The sequence below is a fragment of the Drosophila tropicalis genome, unplaced genomic scaffold (assembly GCF_018151085.1).
Source record: "Drosophila tropicalis isolate 14030-0801.00 unplaced genomic scaffold, ASM1815108v1 contig_158, whole genome shotgun sequence".
NCBI classification, from domain to species: domain Eukaryota; kingdom Metazoa; phylum Arthropoda; class Insecta; order Diptera; family Drosophilidae; genus Drosophila; species Drosophila tropicalis.
The window spans coordinates 644665-663259 of record NW_027172602.1 but is presented as its reverse complement, the minus strand read 5'-3'; the positions used below and the strand labels follow the sequence as shown (position 1 = coordinate 663259).

General features: G+C 38.1%; 2 protein-coding genes across 4 annotated transcripts; both read left to right on the top strand.

The window, feature by feature from the left end:
- Window positions 1–284: 284 nt before the first annotated feature.
- Cfp1 (CXXC finger protein 1) lies at window positions 285–2446 on the top strand. The gene is made up of 3 exons (XM_068303408.1): window positions 285–424; window positions 515–648; window positions 722–2446. Exons 2-3 carry the CDS (start codon window positions 644–646, stop codon window positions 2295–2297), a joined length of 1581 nt encoding a protein of 526 aa, XP_068159509.1. The 5' UTR covers window positions 285–424; window positions 515–643; the 3' UTR covers window positions 2298–2446.
- A 353-nt stretch (window positions 2447–2799) lies between these two features.
- RhoGAP15B (RhoGAP_ARAP and RA_ARAPs domain-containing protein RhoGAP15B) lies at window positions 2800–17407 on the top strand. Of its 3 annotated transcripts, none has more exons than XM_068303405.1 (9): window positions 2800–2987; window positions 10456–11310; window positions 12489–14811; window positions 14868–14994; window positions 15060–15700; window positions 15779–15874; window positions 15935–16069; window positions 16142–16665; window positions 16730–17407. In XM_068303405.1, the coding sequence occupies exons 2-9, from the start codon at window positions 10463–10465 to the stop codon at window positions 16863–16865; spliced, it is 4830 nt and encodes a 1609-aa protein (XP_068159506.1). In that variant the 5' UTR covers window positions 2800–2987; window positions 10456–10462; the 3' UTR covers window positions 16866–17407. The 3 variants fall into 3 exon arrangements, with proteins under 3 accessions (XP_068159506.1, XP_068159508.1, XP_068159507.1); XM_068303407.1 differs by having other exon boundaries at window positions 2805–2987; window positions 10456–11157; XM_068303406.1 differs by lacking the exon at window positions 2800–2987 and adding an exon at window positions 10252–10308.
- Window positions 17408–18595: the final 1188 nt, after the last annotated feature.

Genomic DNA, 18595 nt, shown 5'->3' with positions numbered 1-18595 from the left:
CCGTTTTAAAAGCGTATTTTTAAATTAAGTTTGCATTTACATTAACTTACACAAATATATAAAAATTAAGCAACGAAGCATACGAAAATAAAAAATAAAATATAAACACAGCTTTTGGATGGTTAAAAGAATTAAGAGTTTCATTAATTTTTGTAAATTAAACATAAACATAAGTGTAAGACTTGGTCCTTTAATTTTTTTAATGTACTGACTTATTCACATATCTTTATTTATGTGGGCGTAAGGATAAAAACATAAAACATAAAAACATGGAGAAACTAATCATCGATGTCAGAAAACTGTTGACATCGGTGTATCGATTGACAACATCACAGTTGTTGTTTCCAGCACTAACAGTTGGTCCTCAGCGTTTTGGGAATATCCATAGGTATCATGGCAGAAAAAAAGGAAATACAAAAAGACCGTAAGCATTTCACGTAATAAATATGTTCATTTTCAACATTGTTTTGATTGTCTATGGCTGGCACTTGTGTTTTTACTGGCGGCTGGATAGAAAGAGGAAATTCGCCGGGAAATTGCACGTGAATTCGACTTACCCGAGCGTAAATCCAAAATAGCTACAATTCTCAAACAGGATGATCAGGCTTATTGCATATGTCGCACATCCGACTGTTCCAGGTTCATGATGTGAGTGATAAACGGGTCTATTTCAATTTAACTATAATGACTGACTAACATTGACTATTCGTTATTGTTTTAGAGGTTGCGATGGCTGTGAGGAGTGGTACCATGGTGATTGCATTGGCATCACCGAGAAGGAGGCGAAACATATTAAGCAATATTATTGCCGCCGCTGCAAAAAAGAGAATCCCGATCTACAGACTATATTTCGATTGGTTGCCACCGAAAGAACAGCTGCCTCGACGAGTGGTACGAATACAGGACCGGGTACTGGCCTTGGGTCTACAAATGCTGGCGGTATCCAGCCGGGAGTGCCGGCGCCTGCGGTCACAATAAAGCGCAAAAATAGCAATGCCAGGGAGCCCAAGGGGGGCAAACGTTGCGGCTCGTGTGAAGGCTGTCGTCGTCCCAATTGCAATCAATGCGATGCTTGTCGCATTCGTGTCGGCCACAAGCCCCGCTGCATTTATCGGACATGTGTGGTACAGGCGGCAAATGCGGGAGGAATGTCTGCGACTACGACGACAACTGCCGCTGGTCGTAAGCGGGAGAAGGTGACAGCAAAAGATCGAAATCCCAAGGGTATGTCCGCACCACCAGTTAGCCCCGAAATCTACATAAATCCCGAGCTGGAGGGCGTGCGGCAATGTCATGGCCCAAGCTGTCGTTGCCAGGCACGGCCACAAAGTAAATACTGCAGCGATAAGTGTGGTTTCAATTTGGCCACCAATCGAATATTCCAAGTGCTTCCGCAGCGTTTACAGGAATGGAATCTAACACCCTGCAATGCAGCTGAGGAGAACCGCACCCAATTGGAGGGCATACGACAGAAGCAGTCGATGGTGCGTTTCGCGCTGGCCGAACTGGAAAAGCGTTCCGATGAGCTCAATATGGTTGTGGACCGGGCCAAGCGGAGTTCCATTGACACGTCGCGGCAACAGGATTACGGAGATACTGCCGAGGATGAGCAAAGCATGTATTGTATTACCTGTGGCCATGAGATTCACTCTCGGACGGCTATTAAGCATATGGAGAAATGCTTCAATAAATATGAATCCCAGGCCAGTTTTGGCAGCATTTTTAAGACTCGTATGGAGGGCAATAATATGTTCTGTGATTTCTACAATCCGGCCAGTAAGACATATTGCAAGCGACTGCGGGTCCTTTGTCCTGAGCACAGCAAGGATCCCAAGGTCAGTGATACGGACGTCTGTGGAGCTCCACTTGTTCATAATGTCTTCAATCCAACTGGTGAGTTTTGTCGTGCCCCGAAAAAGAATTGCTTCAAACACTATGCCTGGGAAAAGATTCGTCGGGCTGAGATCGATTTGGAGCGAGTGCGTCAATGGCTGAAAATGGATGACCTGATGGAGCAAGAGCGAGTGCTGCGACAACAGCTCACATCACGAGCCAACTTACTTGGCCTTATGTTGCATTCTACCTACAATCACGAAGTTATGGATGAGCTGGTCCGAAAGCAGCAGGAACATTTGGCTGAATTTGAGAAGCAGAAACGCCGACAAGTTCACCAGCAGCAGTTGCAGGCCCATCAGCAACAATTGCAAGCTCAGCAACAGTTGCAGGCCCAACAACAGATGTTACAGCAGCAACAGCAGAAATTTGTATACCAACAACAGCAATTAATTAAAAAATAATTACTTTAGAATAATACCTCCCCTATCTTTAAGAACTCCGCTCCCATTCCTTTGCAATTGTAAAAACCTCAATGATTTTAGAAATTAGAAATTTATTTAGCCACTTTAATTTAAGTATTCAAAACTCAAATACAAATTTATGATCATTAGATTTTCTTTTAATAATTTACATATATGTATGTATGTATCTTCATGATTTAAATATAAACAACGTAAATGAATTTCGATGAGAACATCGACAAAATATCGATCATTTTGCGACCACGTAATTAATGTTATCGAACATGTCATCGCCTCTTTTTTCCATCTCTAATACACAGACAACATTTTACTCATATCGACTTCGGTTGTGCGATCGTTCGAGACATGAAGAAAAAAACCGAATCAAGTTAAAATTCAAAAAAAAAAAATTTATATATATACAAACAAAATAATATTCAAAAAATGTGCAATTATTTTTAAGTGCAAGTTATTTATGTATGCAAAATACGTTGTTTAATTGTGAATATATATTTATAAATACAAATGCATGTTTGCCTATAAGTGTATACACATTTGTATGTGCAGAAGTTGAAACAAAGAACTGAACAACCTGTTGTTATTGTTATTGTTGTCTTTGCTGCGGTCATGATTTTCCAACAACTATTAACTAATACGCATAGTTGTTGCTGCATTAGTGACAAGTGCTAAGTACGTATGCATCAAAGATTAATATCTATATACATATGTATATATATGTTTTTTTTTATTTTGTGGTGTTTTAAAGATACATAGTAAATAATGCTGCACCCCACCAACTTTTTACCACTCCCTTACGGTTATTCTACCAGCATATTTTACTACATTGAAACGATCTCGCATTTCACATTGATAAACAGAACTCAGTGTCTGCTTTTGTGTCTTTTGTGTGTGTTTGATAGTTGCCTGTGTATGTGTGTGTGTAGTATGTAGAAATGAATCATTCGGGAAACCATAAATAAATAAAATTGTTCACTTAAAAAGAGCAACTGTAATTATCTAGCTAAAAAGAGTTTATTCCGCCAAACGACTCGACTTGACATTAAAACTCTCCATTTAAATTTTTCTTTTTGTTTTTCGATAATTGTTATTGTTCAGATGTGAAAGCGAAAGGTAAAAGTATCTCATGAATATCAATCAATACAAAAAAAGCAGCAACCACAACAACAACTTATTTGGCTATCTCTCAATTAATCTCTCTCTCTATCTTTCTTTTTGCCGCTCTCTCTCTACGTTTTCGTTCTCTTTCTTGCCATTGATATCTTTGCAATACGTTTGAAATTTTGCTTTTGCGGCTTTTTTCTTATCTATAGAATGCGGGTCCGGTCTAACTCTATTCACTTGAAAATTGCATTCTTTGTTTTTTGTTTGTTTTTTTTTTGTTTTTTGTGTTTTCTCGACAATCTTTGAATTCTAATTTGCTTTTAGTTGAAAGATCTATTAATCTTGATCTATGAACCTTTTCGTGGCCGGGTTATCGTTCCTTTGGGGCCATCTTTTTCTTTCAAAGTAATGAATTAAAAAGTGAACGAATGTGAATTGAATAAATTTTTTACCTTTAGCAACATTTAAGTTTCATATTACATAAAACTATTGCAATTAGATTTTATTATTTCATTTTACACGTTGAAGAAATAATAATCTTAATTTTTGTAACTTCAAAATAATGATTATGGGTGAAGTTGTAAAGTTTAAGCATACTTACGAGTTTTGTTTTTGTTTGGCAAAAATAATTAAAATTATTCTAATTTTCGTTTTGTTTTCAAATAAAAATACTCATTTGTTTATTTTGTTATTTTCATCTGGCAATATGTTTGAATACGTTCAACTGGTTTTAAATTATTAATTAGTGAAAAATGCATTCAAGTGGGTGATGACTTTACTCTTGAGAAATTTAAAAAAAAAATTATATTTGTAGATATATGTATGTATGTATGTATATATATTTTTTTGGATTCGCTCTAGTGTCAATCTTTATTTTGTGCTGCACTTGTTCACATTTTTCTAACAGCTCTTTGGTCTAATTTTCGCAATGAACTGGCGGGGGGCACAATGGGGCAAGAGAATCGTTTAACCGTTATGACACACTCGCCAAAATGGCACAACAAAAGAGTCAGCTGTCTTCTCACACACACCTCATGTGGTTGTTGTCTCCCTGGGCCAAATTGTGTGGTTCTCACTTTTTTGGGTGCTTTTTTGAAACGTATCTTTTGTTGTTGTCGTTGTTGTTGTTTTTGGGCAATTTAAACAATTATAAACATATTAGGTTGCTGAAATTTTCATTGTTGTTGTTGTTTTTGCTGGCATACATTCTTATTTTTGTTTGGGTTTAAAGTTTCAACTTTCCTTGGCCAAAAAATCAAAAAGTTAAATTATTTAATCAACTTAGCAAGGAACCTAAGTTTTAGGTTTCAAAAGTATTTATTTAATTAACATTTTACGAGGGTTTCTCATAAGTAAATAAGCTAAGCATAATCTAAAGTGCTATGCAGTTCAAGAGGCTTCATATACGCATTTGAAGTGCTCATATAATCGCCAACCTGTGATCGTTCAAATAGCAATTTCCTTAAAATTTGTGACTATCTTGCAAATCAGCGGATGTTACAGTAAAGACTCCATACTAAAGCCCCGCTATCTATTGAACTAGCCCTCGCCTTAACGATTCCATGAACTGGTTCCACCGTTGCCGTCTGGACAAGCCCAGAACGAATGAAAAGTTTGTGTGTGTACATAATTCTTTATCGGCTAATCAAGCTTTGCCCTAGTATTCCATCTTACCCCCCTCCGCGCAGGCGCAACGCATCGCAAAGTGTTTCGCGTCTGCCTCGTCGTACAAATCGATGGAAACTATGACAAGAAAAAAAAGTTGTCAAACAACTTGGCAATCAACTCTTGCTTAACACATGGCCGCATTGCGGGTGGAGGTAGCCCAAAACTAAACTCAAAAATTAAGTGGTTAATTTCAGAATATTAAATTATTCAAATGAATAAGTCTTTTATTCAGTAGTAAACTGCTACGTACTTAAAATAATGTTAATATTTCAATAGATAAGTCAATTATTCATTCCTAGATTCAACCCACTGTGAATAGTTTTTGAATATTTCCATAATTTTTTTACTTGGTTTCATCTGTTTGATTATTGGTAGCAATCTAAGCATCTTTGGGCCCACATGTCACATAAATCTGCCTCTGATTTGTGGTAACTTTTCTCAACAATTCACATTTTCACTATGTAAAGAAAGAAATGTTTGTGTAATAATTGTGCTAACGCATTTCACCCGGTCTTTTCAAATATGGTGGGATCTATTACATAAATCGTTAGGTAAATTTTAAGGTTGGTCTAGTTTAGCTATTCCGTCAAATGGCCAAGAAAAACTAGAGTTTTGGCATTTGGTTACTGAATGTCAAGTTTCATTTTTGGGTGTGAATGAAACTCATGTATGTTGGACACTGTAATTGGGGCCATGGCAACATTCTGTTGAGCACTTCAACGGTACTCACATTCTCTCTAGCCAATGTCACATAAGAACAGGAGTATTTACAGTAAGTACTGCTTGCATTATAGAAAGAAAAAAAGAAATACTCTGATGGTGTCTCATCGTTTTTAATACACTGAGCCAAACAAGTGATGAATGCAATTGAGATTGTATTTAAATTGATGCTAGAGACATTCAGAGATATAATAAATCCAATAAATACTTAAATTGAATACATACAAGTGCTGAGATTGTAATCAAAATCATTCATTTCAATAGTCGACTAATTAACTACATGTTTAGTTCATGCTTCATAAAGGATAACACTTATACACATTATTATTTATGTACACGCACCCACAAAGAGTATCCTGAAAATGAAGTTGAAGAGTGAATAAAAAATGAAAACTTATCAAATTTTTCTGTACACTCCGGTTCTTAATTAATGTATTCAAAAGATGCAGCCATATCTGAATAAAGTTCAGCTCTATGCAGATGTGTATGTGTGTACATATATATTTCGATATCTTTCCATTTCAATGGCCAAGCATAAACATTAAAGCCATATCAAAATGATTCACATGGTCCATGTGAAGGGAAATGCTGCAATTGGCACAAATATTAAAAAAATAAACAATAAAAAAAGAGAAAGAGGGCGATTGCGAGGGTGGAGAGAACAACAAGTGTTTGGATGAATCACTCAAGTCCCCACTGATGCGTTATAAAACTGCTTCAATTGGCGGCTTGTACATACCTACATACGTATGTACATTATTTTGTGTGAATAGCGTATGAAAAAGTCGCGTCGGCTATATGTTTCCAAACAGAGATGATATTTCAAATGACAATGAAAAATTTTTGTTTGTGCTGTCAATGCCAATGGGCAATTAGCGAGAGAGAAGAGCCAATTACATAGTCGGGGCTTCTAACTAAAAGAAACCCAGCAAATCTGCACATAAAGATCCAATGTTAATATGACCATCTAACCAACTAACTTACTTGTAATACTGAAACTATAGACTTTATAAGTTCGACTGTTACATTATTTGTTATGAAACAGATTGAGGAGCATCCTATATCAATGATTCCGATTCCATTTGTAAGATTTAATTTGTAAATTGTTTCCCTTTTAAAGTTGTCAGCTCAATTCGCTTTTAAATTGTTAATATTCGAGTCTAATTCGAATTCAAAAAGTACAAATTTGGAGCTTAACAACAATTTTAACCTAATAAATCGAGTCTAGAATCTAAAGAACTTTGATCTGACTACTTTGGTTTTGTTAATGATTCAAAATATTAAATAAATGCACATATCTGGTTTTCATATTGCTTCAAATTTTGCTTTGTTCAGCACAAATTCTGGCCAGAATAAATATAAATATGTACAAACCTATGTACATACTCACAAATTTGTACTCATATATTGTGCATATTGTGAAAAAATATGGACCCGTGATCACAGTGTTTGTATATATGTATGTATATACATTCTGTTTCAGTTAATTGACATTTGGTAAACATTTGCGTTGGGCTAATAACTATAGTTGGAGTCCGATAAGACTCGCAGTAAAGTATCATTCATCGAAGCGAACTGAAAACTGAATCCGATTCATCGCGAATATATTCTGTCACATTAAAATGTAATGGAGCCCATTCTTATTTTTCTCACTGATTACAAAGAGAACCTCGACAACCGGACAATGGCCTTGCCAGACAATAATAATAATAATATTGAAATGATTCAGACCAATGAAATCTGCACTAATGTATATGTATGTTTGTTGGTAATTATAGTACAAAAACATCATGTAGATAATCGCAAACACCGAGGAAACTTTACTTTTTTATTTTTATTATTATATACGACATAGTGTGCCAAAATATATTTCGGCCATCACAAGAGACAAAACTGATTAGATTTCAATTGGGTCGCTGCCCTACCTCTACCTCTTTGAGAGGTAAATAATCGTTTTACCTATGGAAGATTACCCTCATTTTCCCCCAAGTATTCACCACATGTGCAATATTTCGTAATGACCTCCCCCGCAGATTTACACGACTTATTATTTCCCATTATTCGGGATTTTTATACTCTTGCAAAAAGGGTACATTCATTTGGGTCAGCATCTCCGACCATATAAAGTAGCCTCCTTCTAGACCGTAGGAGCTATAGAGCTGGAAACCTTGCATGTAGTTTTGTATATACTGCACAGGTTGTATATCTCTGATTCAACCTTATCGGACCACTATATCATATAGCTCCTATACAAACAGCAAAGTCACGTATCATGAGCTTCGTTACCCCTCACACGGTTGCCCTTAAATTTAATTATGTTCACTTTCAAGAAGTTGTTAATGATTAGACAAACCCTTTTTTACATTGATGATGTACAGTTGAAAGAGTAACAAAAAAAACTGCAAGGGTATACAAACTTCGGCGAATAATGTTACCTTAGAACCGTGTTGGATTAAGCCAGTGGTTTATCATTTTGTCATTAAGATGACCCAACTTAAAGCTATAAATGAACAAACTAAAACTGGTTAAAAGCTTTGAAAATTAGATTTAAAGAATGACAAATAAAGTGGTCCTATATTTCTGTTATGACTGTATATTGATTGATAGATTGATGAGAGATCCTTATGATTAGCCATTATATAAATATTTGCACTTTCGCAAAAGTGGTTTTATCTCTACTTTCTGCAGGATTTTATGGAATCTATGCTTATAATCTATTAGGGACTGAAAATAAGAATGATAAAGAATGGGAAAACTCAAGGGACTGACATATTCATGAAATGTATAAACCGCAGATTCCTGTACACAGTTACCAAGAGTCACTGTGTTATCTCGACTTTCGCCTCGGCGTCTGCACTATAAATATAAAACGATATCTGTATCTGGTAAACTAACTATATGTGTATATATATTTTATTCATATACGATTGATTCACTTTGCCTTGTGTTCGTGTTTAAGAGAGCGTAACGCAGTTTTCCGATTAATCATCGACGCCTAGCTATAGCCATATATATTCTACACAATATACATACATATATATTCCTTGTAAATAGTCATTTGAGCATGTGCACCACGTCCAGTAAGAGAAAGAGAGAGCAAACACTGATTATATGATTCATGAACATTCAATCAATGAAGAGAATGGACAACAACGACAACAACAACAAGTTCATTAAAACATTTTATAAACAAAATCACTAAGCATGCCAAGTAATAGAAGGAGTTCAAGTTAAAACCAGAAACACACAGAGTATTCTCATGTTTTAAGTCGTGTAGTGGGGGACTGGGTGCCCACTTAAGCGTACAACAAATTGAGGCGGAGACATCCATCGGCTGGCCGTTGGCATTGTTGAGAGTTGAAAAGTTCAGAGAACTTGCAACAGACACAAACAAACAAACAAATAAGCAGGCGGAAATGCAAAAGAAGAAAGTAAAAGTGGACAAATCCATACAGATACGTATGTTATTGGACTTTAAATGGAAGTGCACTGTGCAAAACAAAGGTTTTCAATAACAAATTAATTTGTTGATCTAATCAATTTAAAACTTATGATCTAATCAGTTGTGGACTCTTTGAGAAGTTCATAGAATCATTGTTTTACTGTTTTACTCATTTACATCTTGATCGTTTAAATATATTACTCAGATTCATCTCTATTTATGTGTATATTGATCATATATGTATATATCATAGGCTTTCGAAAACCCTAGAAAATTGTGGATCGATTGAAGCTTCATTTTGATTTTCTTTCCTTTCTCTCTCTCTCTCTCTTTATGTATCTTGAAAGTGAAAGCAAAAGTGTCGGCAATTATGTTCAATCGTTTGCTGATTTTTTTTTTAATGAAAGGAAGTAAACACGTGTCTTTAATTTTCACCTTGTTTTCTATTTTATTTTGCCTTGCGTTCAAAATTGAATTTCGTCAATTTGTTAAGTTTTGTTTTGTCTATATACAATTTACATACATACATACATATAGCTAATATTTGCATAATTGCTACTTAAATTAGTTTATATAATTAGATTAGATTGTATAATTACTGTCGGCACATTGTCGGATTGCTGCGTCTTCTCGAATTGGCCAAACGTATGAGACGATGCTGTTCCAACTGCTCTAAATGTTGCCTCACTAGCATCTGATGGAGTAGTTCGATTTTTGCATATTCCTGCTTCTTGTGTTGCTGCTGTTGCTCTTGCTCCATGGTTTGTTGTTTTGTTTCTTGAGTGATTGTGTCCTTTGAGATGATGCTATTCAATTTGTTCACCAATAGCTGCCAAAAGTTCACCAAGAATTTCACAAACGTGTAAAATGTGGCAATTGTTAGAAACGCTGATGCGGACATGTTATTGCTTCAGTGATCAAGTGAAATGTGTGCAATTTTGGCAAGAATTGGCAAATATATACAAACAAAAACGAAGGAATTCTGACCTGAACGAAGGTATGACTACCTGATGTTAGGTGGCTCAGTTGAAGAAATCAACAGGTATAACCGTTTTTTAGGTAATAACAGCAACCCCTATCTTGACCTTGGCTTTAGGTACATATTCCAATTTAAGGTCAGCTGGATTTATTGTCCTTACCTTTGGCTTGGCCTATTTGAAAATCCTATCCTAATCTCCATCTCTCTCTGGTTGTGTTTCTTTACAGTTTTGGCATGGAGCAGGCAGCCGGCATACAGGCACGACCCGTGCCGGCTCCACGTCGTTTATACCCGGAGTTGACACCTTCCAACTATGAGAATATCGAATTAAGAAGCCAAAACAACAACAACAATAACAACAACGACACAAAGATTAATACCAATTTGAATAAGAAATTAAATATTGATGCAGAAAATTTACACGACAATTGCCAAGACAAGCAATTGGCCACAAGTAGTCATCATAAATTACTCCTAAAATCCCAACAACAAAATGAACACGAGCAATTATTACAACCGATCTATAGTCCAGATGCCAATGAGAATGTTGATAATGGAATTGCAGTGCAGCCAATCTATGCCACACCAAAACCAGCGCCACGTCAACGAACTGCAGGACAAGATGTGAATGTGGATGGAGCTGGAGCCAGTGCAACGAGAAGTCCTCTGCGAACAGCTCCTTTGGTGCCCCCAAAAACCCTAAATGTACAATTGGAATCGAGAAGAGCGCGTGAACAACGTTATTCCATATCCAGTGAGTTTTCGACAACAAGTGCCAACACTGCAGCACACGTGGGCGATGATCTGGATGTGGATGTGGATGGTGGGGAGGATGAGGATGGGGTTCAGTCGCGTTACACTTCGAACGGTTCACTCAATTGCAGTGAGAGCTCACAGAAGAGTGGCAAATATAAATCACCATCACCCGGGTACGTACTAGATATGGATGAGCATGATCAACAACAATTGGATATAGATCATGATCAAGATCACGAATCTGACTGTGACTCAGTGGATGGGGCGAAATCCTCCTCTGAGCACTCCTCCGAACAGTCTGCGGACCAATCAGCCAACAATGACAAGTAAACTTTCGTCACATTCTCTATTCCCCACTTAAAATTGTTTCTTATTCTTCTTATTTTTCTATTGTATATACATACATACAAATTATTTTGGCACACACAAAAGAAATTCCCTTCTCATGGGTTCTTAACCTTGAAACTCCTAACCCAAAGAAAAACAAAAAAAAAAAATGCTACAAATTTTATTACACTATTATCAGGTAGCTAAACATAAAATATCCCTTTACCCCAACCCTCTAATTGTGGTTATGGTTGCACACACACACACCCACCTGAGGCACCACTCATAAAGGGATTTAAAATTTTTCATATTGGTTTTGGAATTTTCCTGTAGACTATAATGGCATGATTATTCCTTTTTGGTTTTTGGCTTCAAGAAAGTAAATTTGATTTAAAATCTTAATATACTTATATTTTGTGGATTTTTAATATTACTATATAAGCAGAGTGGTTTTAACATATCTATGTAAAAGTTTCAAAAACTCGCACTTGGTTCCAACTTGATCCAGTTTTTAGATTGCTACAGGCCCATATTTGGAAAAGAAAATCCAGTTTTCCTGAAACTTATATGATCAAATCGGCTGGACATGTTTATCATTCAGATGATTATAAACTGAAAAATTTAAAAAGATATCTGTATCTTCTTTTAGTGTTTGATAGGATTCAAGAACTTAAACTTGGAGTAAAAATATTTCGTTTTGGAATTTTCATTCAGCTGTTTTTCTGCCCCGTTTGTACTTTACATTTATTTCCTTTTCCATTTCACTATATAAATCATGCACCCCTCCCCCACTTTCCCGCTCACGTTTGATCTGTGCTCTATTATTAGAAACGGAAATGTTTCCCTATTTTTTTGGTTCTGGATCACATTTGCATTGCAGACGCGTCTCGTACTCTAATTATAGAGAGTTGAACTTCCGCTACTTTCGAAGGAGTGTTTAAAAATAGTTTCAACATTTTTCAAGATCAATGACAAAGTGTAATAAATAATGTTTGAATAGTTTATCCTCGGGACTCGGTATATGTAGTAGATTTTGTGTTGGATGAACATTAACATTTATTTTTAGAAATAAAACTGGGATCTTTTCCTCCTTCTTCTTGACTAACCGCTAGGTTGTGGGTATTGTGAGTTGATATCAAATTTAATAATGTGGAATTCTTTTCAATCTCCCCTATAGCAATCTATTGCGCTCCCTGGGAACCACATCGAAACTGCTGGGCGAAGCCATAGGCGAACGTCTGACTGTGAAAGCGAAAGGAGCCAAGAAGCGCTTGGACAGGAATCTGAAGAGCTCAACAGAGGCGCTTAGTAATCTCAGTTCGGATGCTGGAGTCCGGTTGAAGCATGCGGGCAAACGTTTTGGTTCGAATTTCACATTGGGAAAGGGATCACGAGATGGCAAAGATACAGACGCAGATGTGGCGGAGAGGTCACTGGAATTGGATATGGAGCGACGTCAGACAATGCCCAATACGGATGTCTTCAATACGATTCAGTTCTCTAGTCCGTTAAATCGTAATGCAGCTTTGGCCGATCTTAGCGAGACCAAGGAGCAGCAGGCAGCTGAAGACAGTGGCACCTATGAGGTGCCAAAGTCCTTGGGCAGCGGACAACCTCCCAGCTACGATGAAGCTTTGAAGGTACGACCATCGCCCCCGCGCTCTGCACCGATGGCCCGCAATCTGGCACAGGAGGCCGCTCAAGTCGTCCAACTGCGTAATAAGGGCCAGCCACGAGCCCTGGTTGATTCTGTGAGCGGTTCATCTTCCTGCAATGGCGATGAGTCACCTGGACTGCCCATGCCCACATTCCCGGCGCCTAGATTGTCTCAGCAACCGGAACATATACGTCTGCAGGCTGCTGCAGTGCAGCCGCCGGCCCGCCAGAAACGTCGAAAGAACTACGAGCACATACAACTGAGGCGTCCGCAGGTGGCCACTTCAACTGAACTGCAAGAACTGAATCGGGCTGCAGAGCTGGCCGAACGGGAAGAGTCTCTGCTAATTAAGGCAAACATTACGGCCGAAGAGGCTCGTGCTCCCAAGCCAGAGCGAAGTGACTCATGGGAGTTCTATGGCGAGGATGGTAACGAGTCCGGTGGTGAGGATGGTGAATCCTCCTCACCTGAGCCCGTCTATGTCAATCAGGAGGCCACCTACGGCAAACTCTTTGAAATGGCCACAGTGGCGCCCGGCAACCTGTTAATCCCCCAGCCTGAGTTGAGCTGCATAAACGAAGATGGCGAATTGGACAGCAATGATGGAGCAGTTGGTGGTTGGGCTGGAGGGCCACCACAAGATCTGATTGAAGAGTTTGATCCCCTGATGAGCAAATCCTCCACTCTAGCTCGTTCCAACAAGAGCAACGAGCTACTTCTGCTCGAACATCTGCTCGAGGAGGATACCTATGGATCATTGAAGCGAGAGCAGGATGATGTTAGCATGTGCACTTCCGAGGAGGAACCAACTAGCTCCGTTTGCATATCTTCTTCACCAAATCTTCCTCAAATAGTCCATCAAAATGCCCATCTATTGAGTGACAGTATGGAGGAATTGGATGAGGATGAACAGCTGGAGCAGCGAGCTAAGCCATTCCTCAGTCGAGTGGAAGACAAATCGGCAGCTGGGGGAACAACTGTTGTTGACTTATCGGCGCCCTCACGACATCGCACTAATTGGTTTGTAGGCGACACAGTAACTGCTACCGGATCATCCACATCTACGGCAACAGCCACAAAGGCACAGATCGAAGGTGATAGTCCGCCTACTTATCTAGAAGCCATTGGTGGAAATTCTCCCACGTCCGGCTCCGCAGGAGCAGCAGCCGGAGTTCAGCAACCATCAGCATCATCAAACGAAAATCGGTTTACACTCAGCTCGCGAATCCGTCAGACAATGAACGCTATTTCGAATGTGAAATTTCGCATGGATGCCATGAAGCGGCGAACCAGTTTTAAGGCAGGAGCCCAGCGGCAATCGGATGTGAAGGTGGCCCTACAAATGGTTCCACGGCCCAGTCTATCGCCTCTGCTGGTCCGCTACGAGGGTCCTCTGGTGCGGTTTCCGTCCGGTGTTGTCGAAGACATACTCAAAGAGATGCAGAATCGGAAGGCAATCCTCAGAGAGCGACAGTTTCAGACTTATCTCGATCAAGAGATGAAAACGGCTAGAGAATCTATTCCCTTGGACACCATCACTACGGTCCAATGTGTTAGCAATAGCCGCGTCACGGATAGTGCAACGCATTTCTATTGCTTTGAGATTACCACATCGCAGCCAAAGAATGGCAGTGGCAGCGATAATATGTCCTCCAATCCGAATTTGGTCATGACCAGCAATGCATCGGGTAACGTGAAGCAACAGCGGGTGGCTCATCTCTATGGTGTGGGCAAGGAGTCCGAACGAGGCGTCTGGATGCAAAAGATCCTTGAGAGTCTGACCAATAGTTTGCCCGTTAAATATACTTGTCATTATTACAGAGCTGGCTGGTGTTATCTAAAGGTAAATTTTACATTCGCTTCGAAAGGATTGAGTCTTTAATTTTGAAATATTTGCAGAATTCGATTACTTCTGAATGGAGCGGCACTTGGTTGGTATTGCGCAAGAGTCAGCGTCGCTTAATCTTTGTCAGCGAATCGAATGGAAATGTTGAGAAAATGGACTTGAGAAAGGCGCGTTGCATAGGTGAGGAGTGACCCTAAAAACATTAATTTGTTAAACCAGTATATTAATAATTTATACATATTTAGTGCTTAAGGAGAGCGATGACTCTATTGATAATCTTCATGTGGAAAGCGGACCAATGCTTATGATAGACTGTCCACCCTATTCGGTTTATATGATCATGAGTTCGGCACGCGAGACGAAAATCTGGCGACATATCATTCGAGAGGTGGCCCATAATAATAGCTTCTCGCTGGCCGATCAACAATTGACACGTTACGATGTTCCGGTTATAGTGGATAAGTGTATTAACTTTGTCTATATTCATGGCTCCATGTCTGAGGGAATTTATCGCAAGTCTGGATCAGAGAATTCTATGCACAAATTGATGACCGCCTTTCGAGCGGATGCCTTTAATGTCGAGATCACACGAAATGAGTACAACGAGCACGATGTGGCCAATGTGCTGAAACGTTTCATGCGGGATTTGCCAGAGCGATTGCTGGGCAAGCTAACCGACAGCTTTGTCTTTGTAACCGAATTGGCCGTGGCCACCGAAAAGATACCTATCTACAAAGAACTTTTGGCACGTCTCTCGACCATTGAGCACGAGACATTGCGTCGGATTGTGGGTCATCTGGTATTCATTAGCTCGCAGCAGGCCAAAAATAAGATGAGTGTACAAAATTTAACCATGATATGGGGACCAACATTGCTAGCTAAAAAGGTGCGTCCACCCGCCACACCGACTTCTCCATATGCATCTCCATTATAACTTAATAACTTTTATTTTGTTTTGTTTCAGACCGATGAGCTCATCTATTCACAGAAGGAGGCCGATGTGCTTAGTGATCTGATATTCCTTTACAAGAATCTGTTTCCCTGCAGTGCCGATGAAATTGTAATTATATTTGTTTGTTTTTGTCGCCATTTGCTATATTTTTGTCGTCTGTTATTCTAGAAACGTGAGCAGGCCATGCTGGCATGCCTGCAAAAGTATTATGCCGCAGCGGAGACACTTAAAGATGCTGTAAAGCAATCAGGAGATATTAAAATTTGGATTAGTCTCAATCCGAATCCCGATAATACCACAGAGGTGAGTGTTTGACTTGGCTTTGGCTACTCAATTGAATATTATAAATCTTGTTGATTTTATTCGAAATAACAGGAAAAGACGCAAGTGAATGCAACAATTTCACCCACCAAAACTGCCTACGAACTGTGCCGTGAATATTCTAGTAAAATGAAACTGCCCACTCATCAGCTAACGCTCTATGAGGTCATATTGAATGATAGCCTGGAGCGACCTCTACATCATGATGCCAAAGTGTTTGATGTTATACTCAATTGGTCGTATTGGCCAGAAGAGGATCGCAAGCATAATTATCTAATGGTTCGACCGATTGAAATGTTGCGTGAAGTGCAACGTGCTGTGAAAAATTTGGCTACAGTCACACCGGGCAAGGAGCTACGTTTCGCCGACTATCGAACAAAGGCCTTTAAAACATTCCAATGCGAATTGCGCGATGGTAAAATTGTTGTGTCCAAGAAGGATAAGAACGACAAAACCACCATAGTCCGTGAGATCTTCTTGCATAGTTCTACGGCGTATTTGGGTTGTGAACGAAAGCGCGATTTCCCTTGGAGTTGGGCCATTACATTTGTGGAGCGCACTCAGTCGCAGATAATGAGGTAAATTTAACTGGGTTATTCTCTTGAGTATTCTCTAATGTTTCTCTCCTTTCACATGTCTTAGATCACGCGATGCTCCATTTATTGGTCATGTTCTGGCGGGCAGTGAGTGGGTAGATCGAACCATTTGGTATTCCAGCATTTGGTATTGTCTTCACGGTGATAATATTTTGCCGCCAGCTGAGATAATTATCAAGTGATAAAGCAATCACTTAATTTTCTCTTCATTTCTTATATGTGTGTGTGTTTTTTTATAGCTGTTAGCTGTAGATATATGTGGAATTTAATATGCAATATTTTTATAGAATTAAGTTTCATACATTTATTTATGTACAAAGGCCAATGATCAGCTTTTTATTTCATTTGTTTAATTATATTTTTAATTATTTTATATTTCGAATAGAATCATGATTATACATACCATATATATATATATATATATATATATATATATATATAACTTTTGCACATAACTAAACAAGCTATGCCATTTGTCTTCAATACTGCTGGATCACATTCAAACTCAGACGAATTTTTGGGATAAATGTTCCTGGGCAGCCAGCTATTAGTTGGACAGAAAGTCTTAAAACGAATTCATAAATGAATCCACATTTTTTTTTTTTTTATTATTGTAGGCAAACTTATTTTTAAATACCCCATTTATTGTCTTAAAGGGAACGCATTTATTGTACATTAAAAATATATATATATAAATATTAACGTATTGTTTTGTTCACCATGATTTGAGTTGTTGTTTATTATTAAAGTGAATTCTTATGAATTAGTGATGAGAGAGGCAAGAAGTCACTTGAACTACTTTAAAATCACTTCAATCTCAATTACTTACTTAAGTTCTCATAATGACAACAAAAAAATTAACTTCCATTGTGAAAGTTAGAACCTAAATGAAAATGGATGAAAAATGGATCGAATCTAAATCCATACATAGCCAATCTCAAACCGATTTAAAGAAGTTATATCTTAGTGAAATCAGATTTTGGTATGCTTTAAAATGGCATTAAGCACTTGGATGTTTCGATCCGATTAGCCCGTACCAAATTTTGCATGGAAACTGCCTTAAGTATCCCAATAATCTTTAACTTTGGGAATTCTCAGTCTCTTTTCATAATATTTTGGATCGATTTACCTCTTGATTTGCAATCGCTTATTCCGCATTCAAATCTCTAAACGGTCCTTTGCATGAAAACAAAGAAGATAGAAAGAATTCGAGCACTTCATTGTAGTCCGACTTTATTCAAATACATATACCTTATTCGACGGGGTATTCAATTTACTTTCAATTGTAGATCAAGAAAAAAATATTATATTAGTATTAATAAGTACCTTAAAACGGCTCCGAATGTTGAATGACACAGAAAATTCATACAATTTGTTCTAACGCAAAATTGAATACTTCTGATATACAGCTTATCTTGGCTTTAATGGCCCAACAACTCTTTCTAAGGGTTGAAAGGTTTTTGGTTTATGTCTTCTTACCTTTTCTTATTTCAAATTTGTGACATTACATGATAATTAATTGAAAAAAAAAACTATCCAATCAATGCAATGAACAACTCAAAGCTATGAATTCAAATTCAAATTATGAATTTCAATTCAAAAATTTAAAGGGTAAAAAGGGTAAATGCCTCTATTTCGTCTGATTTGGCTTGAAACGCTTTATATTGACTGAATTTTGTTTACTGAAAGTTTTTTGGCAGTGTAAGTCAACTCTCAGTCGATTGGAAAGACCTCCACATCGCATAACTCTACCTACTAGCCATTTCTGTTCTCCTGGCTTAAACATTCAATAGGGCAACATCAATTTTTGTACTAGGCAGCTGAAAGTGCGATGCTCTCAAAAGTAGGCAATGAATATTGTTCTTAATGTACTCACTCGTTCTCTTTGCACTTTTTAAGAGAACCGAAACAA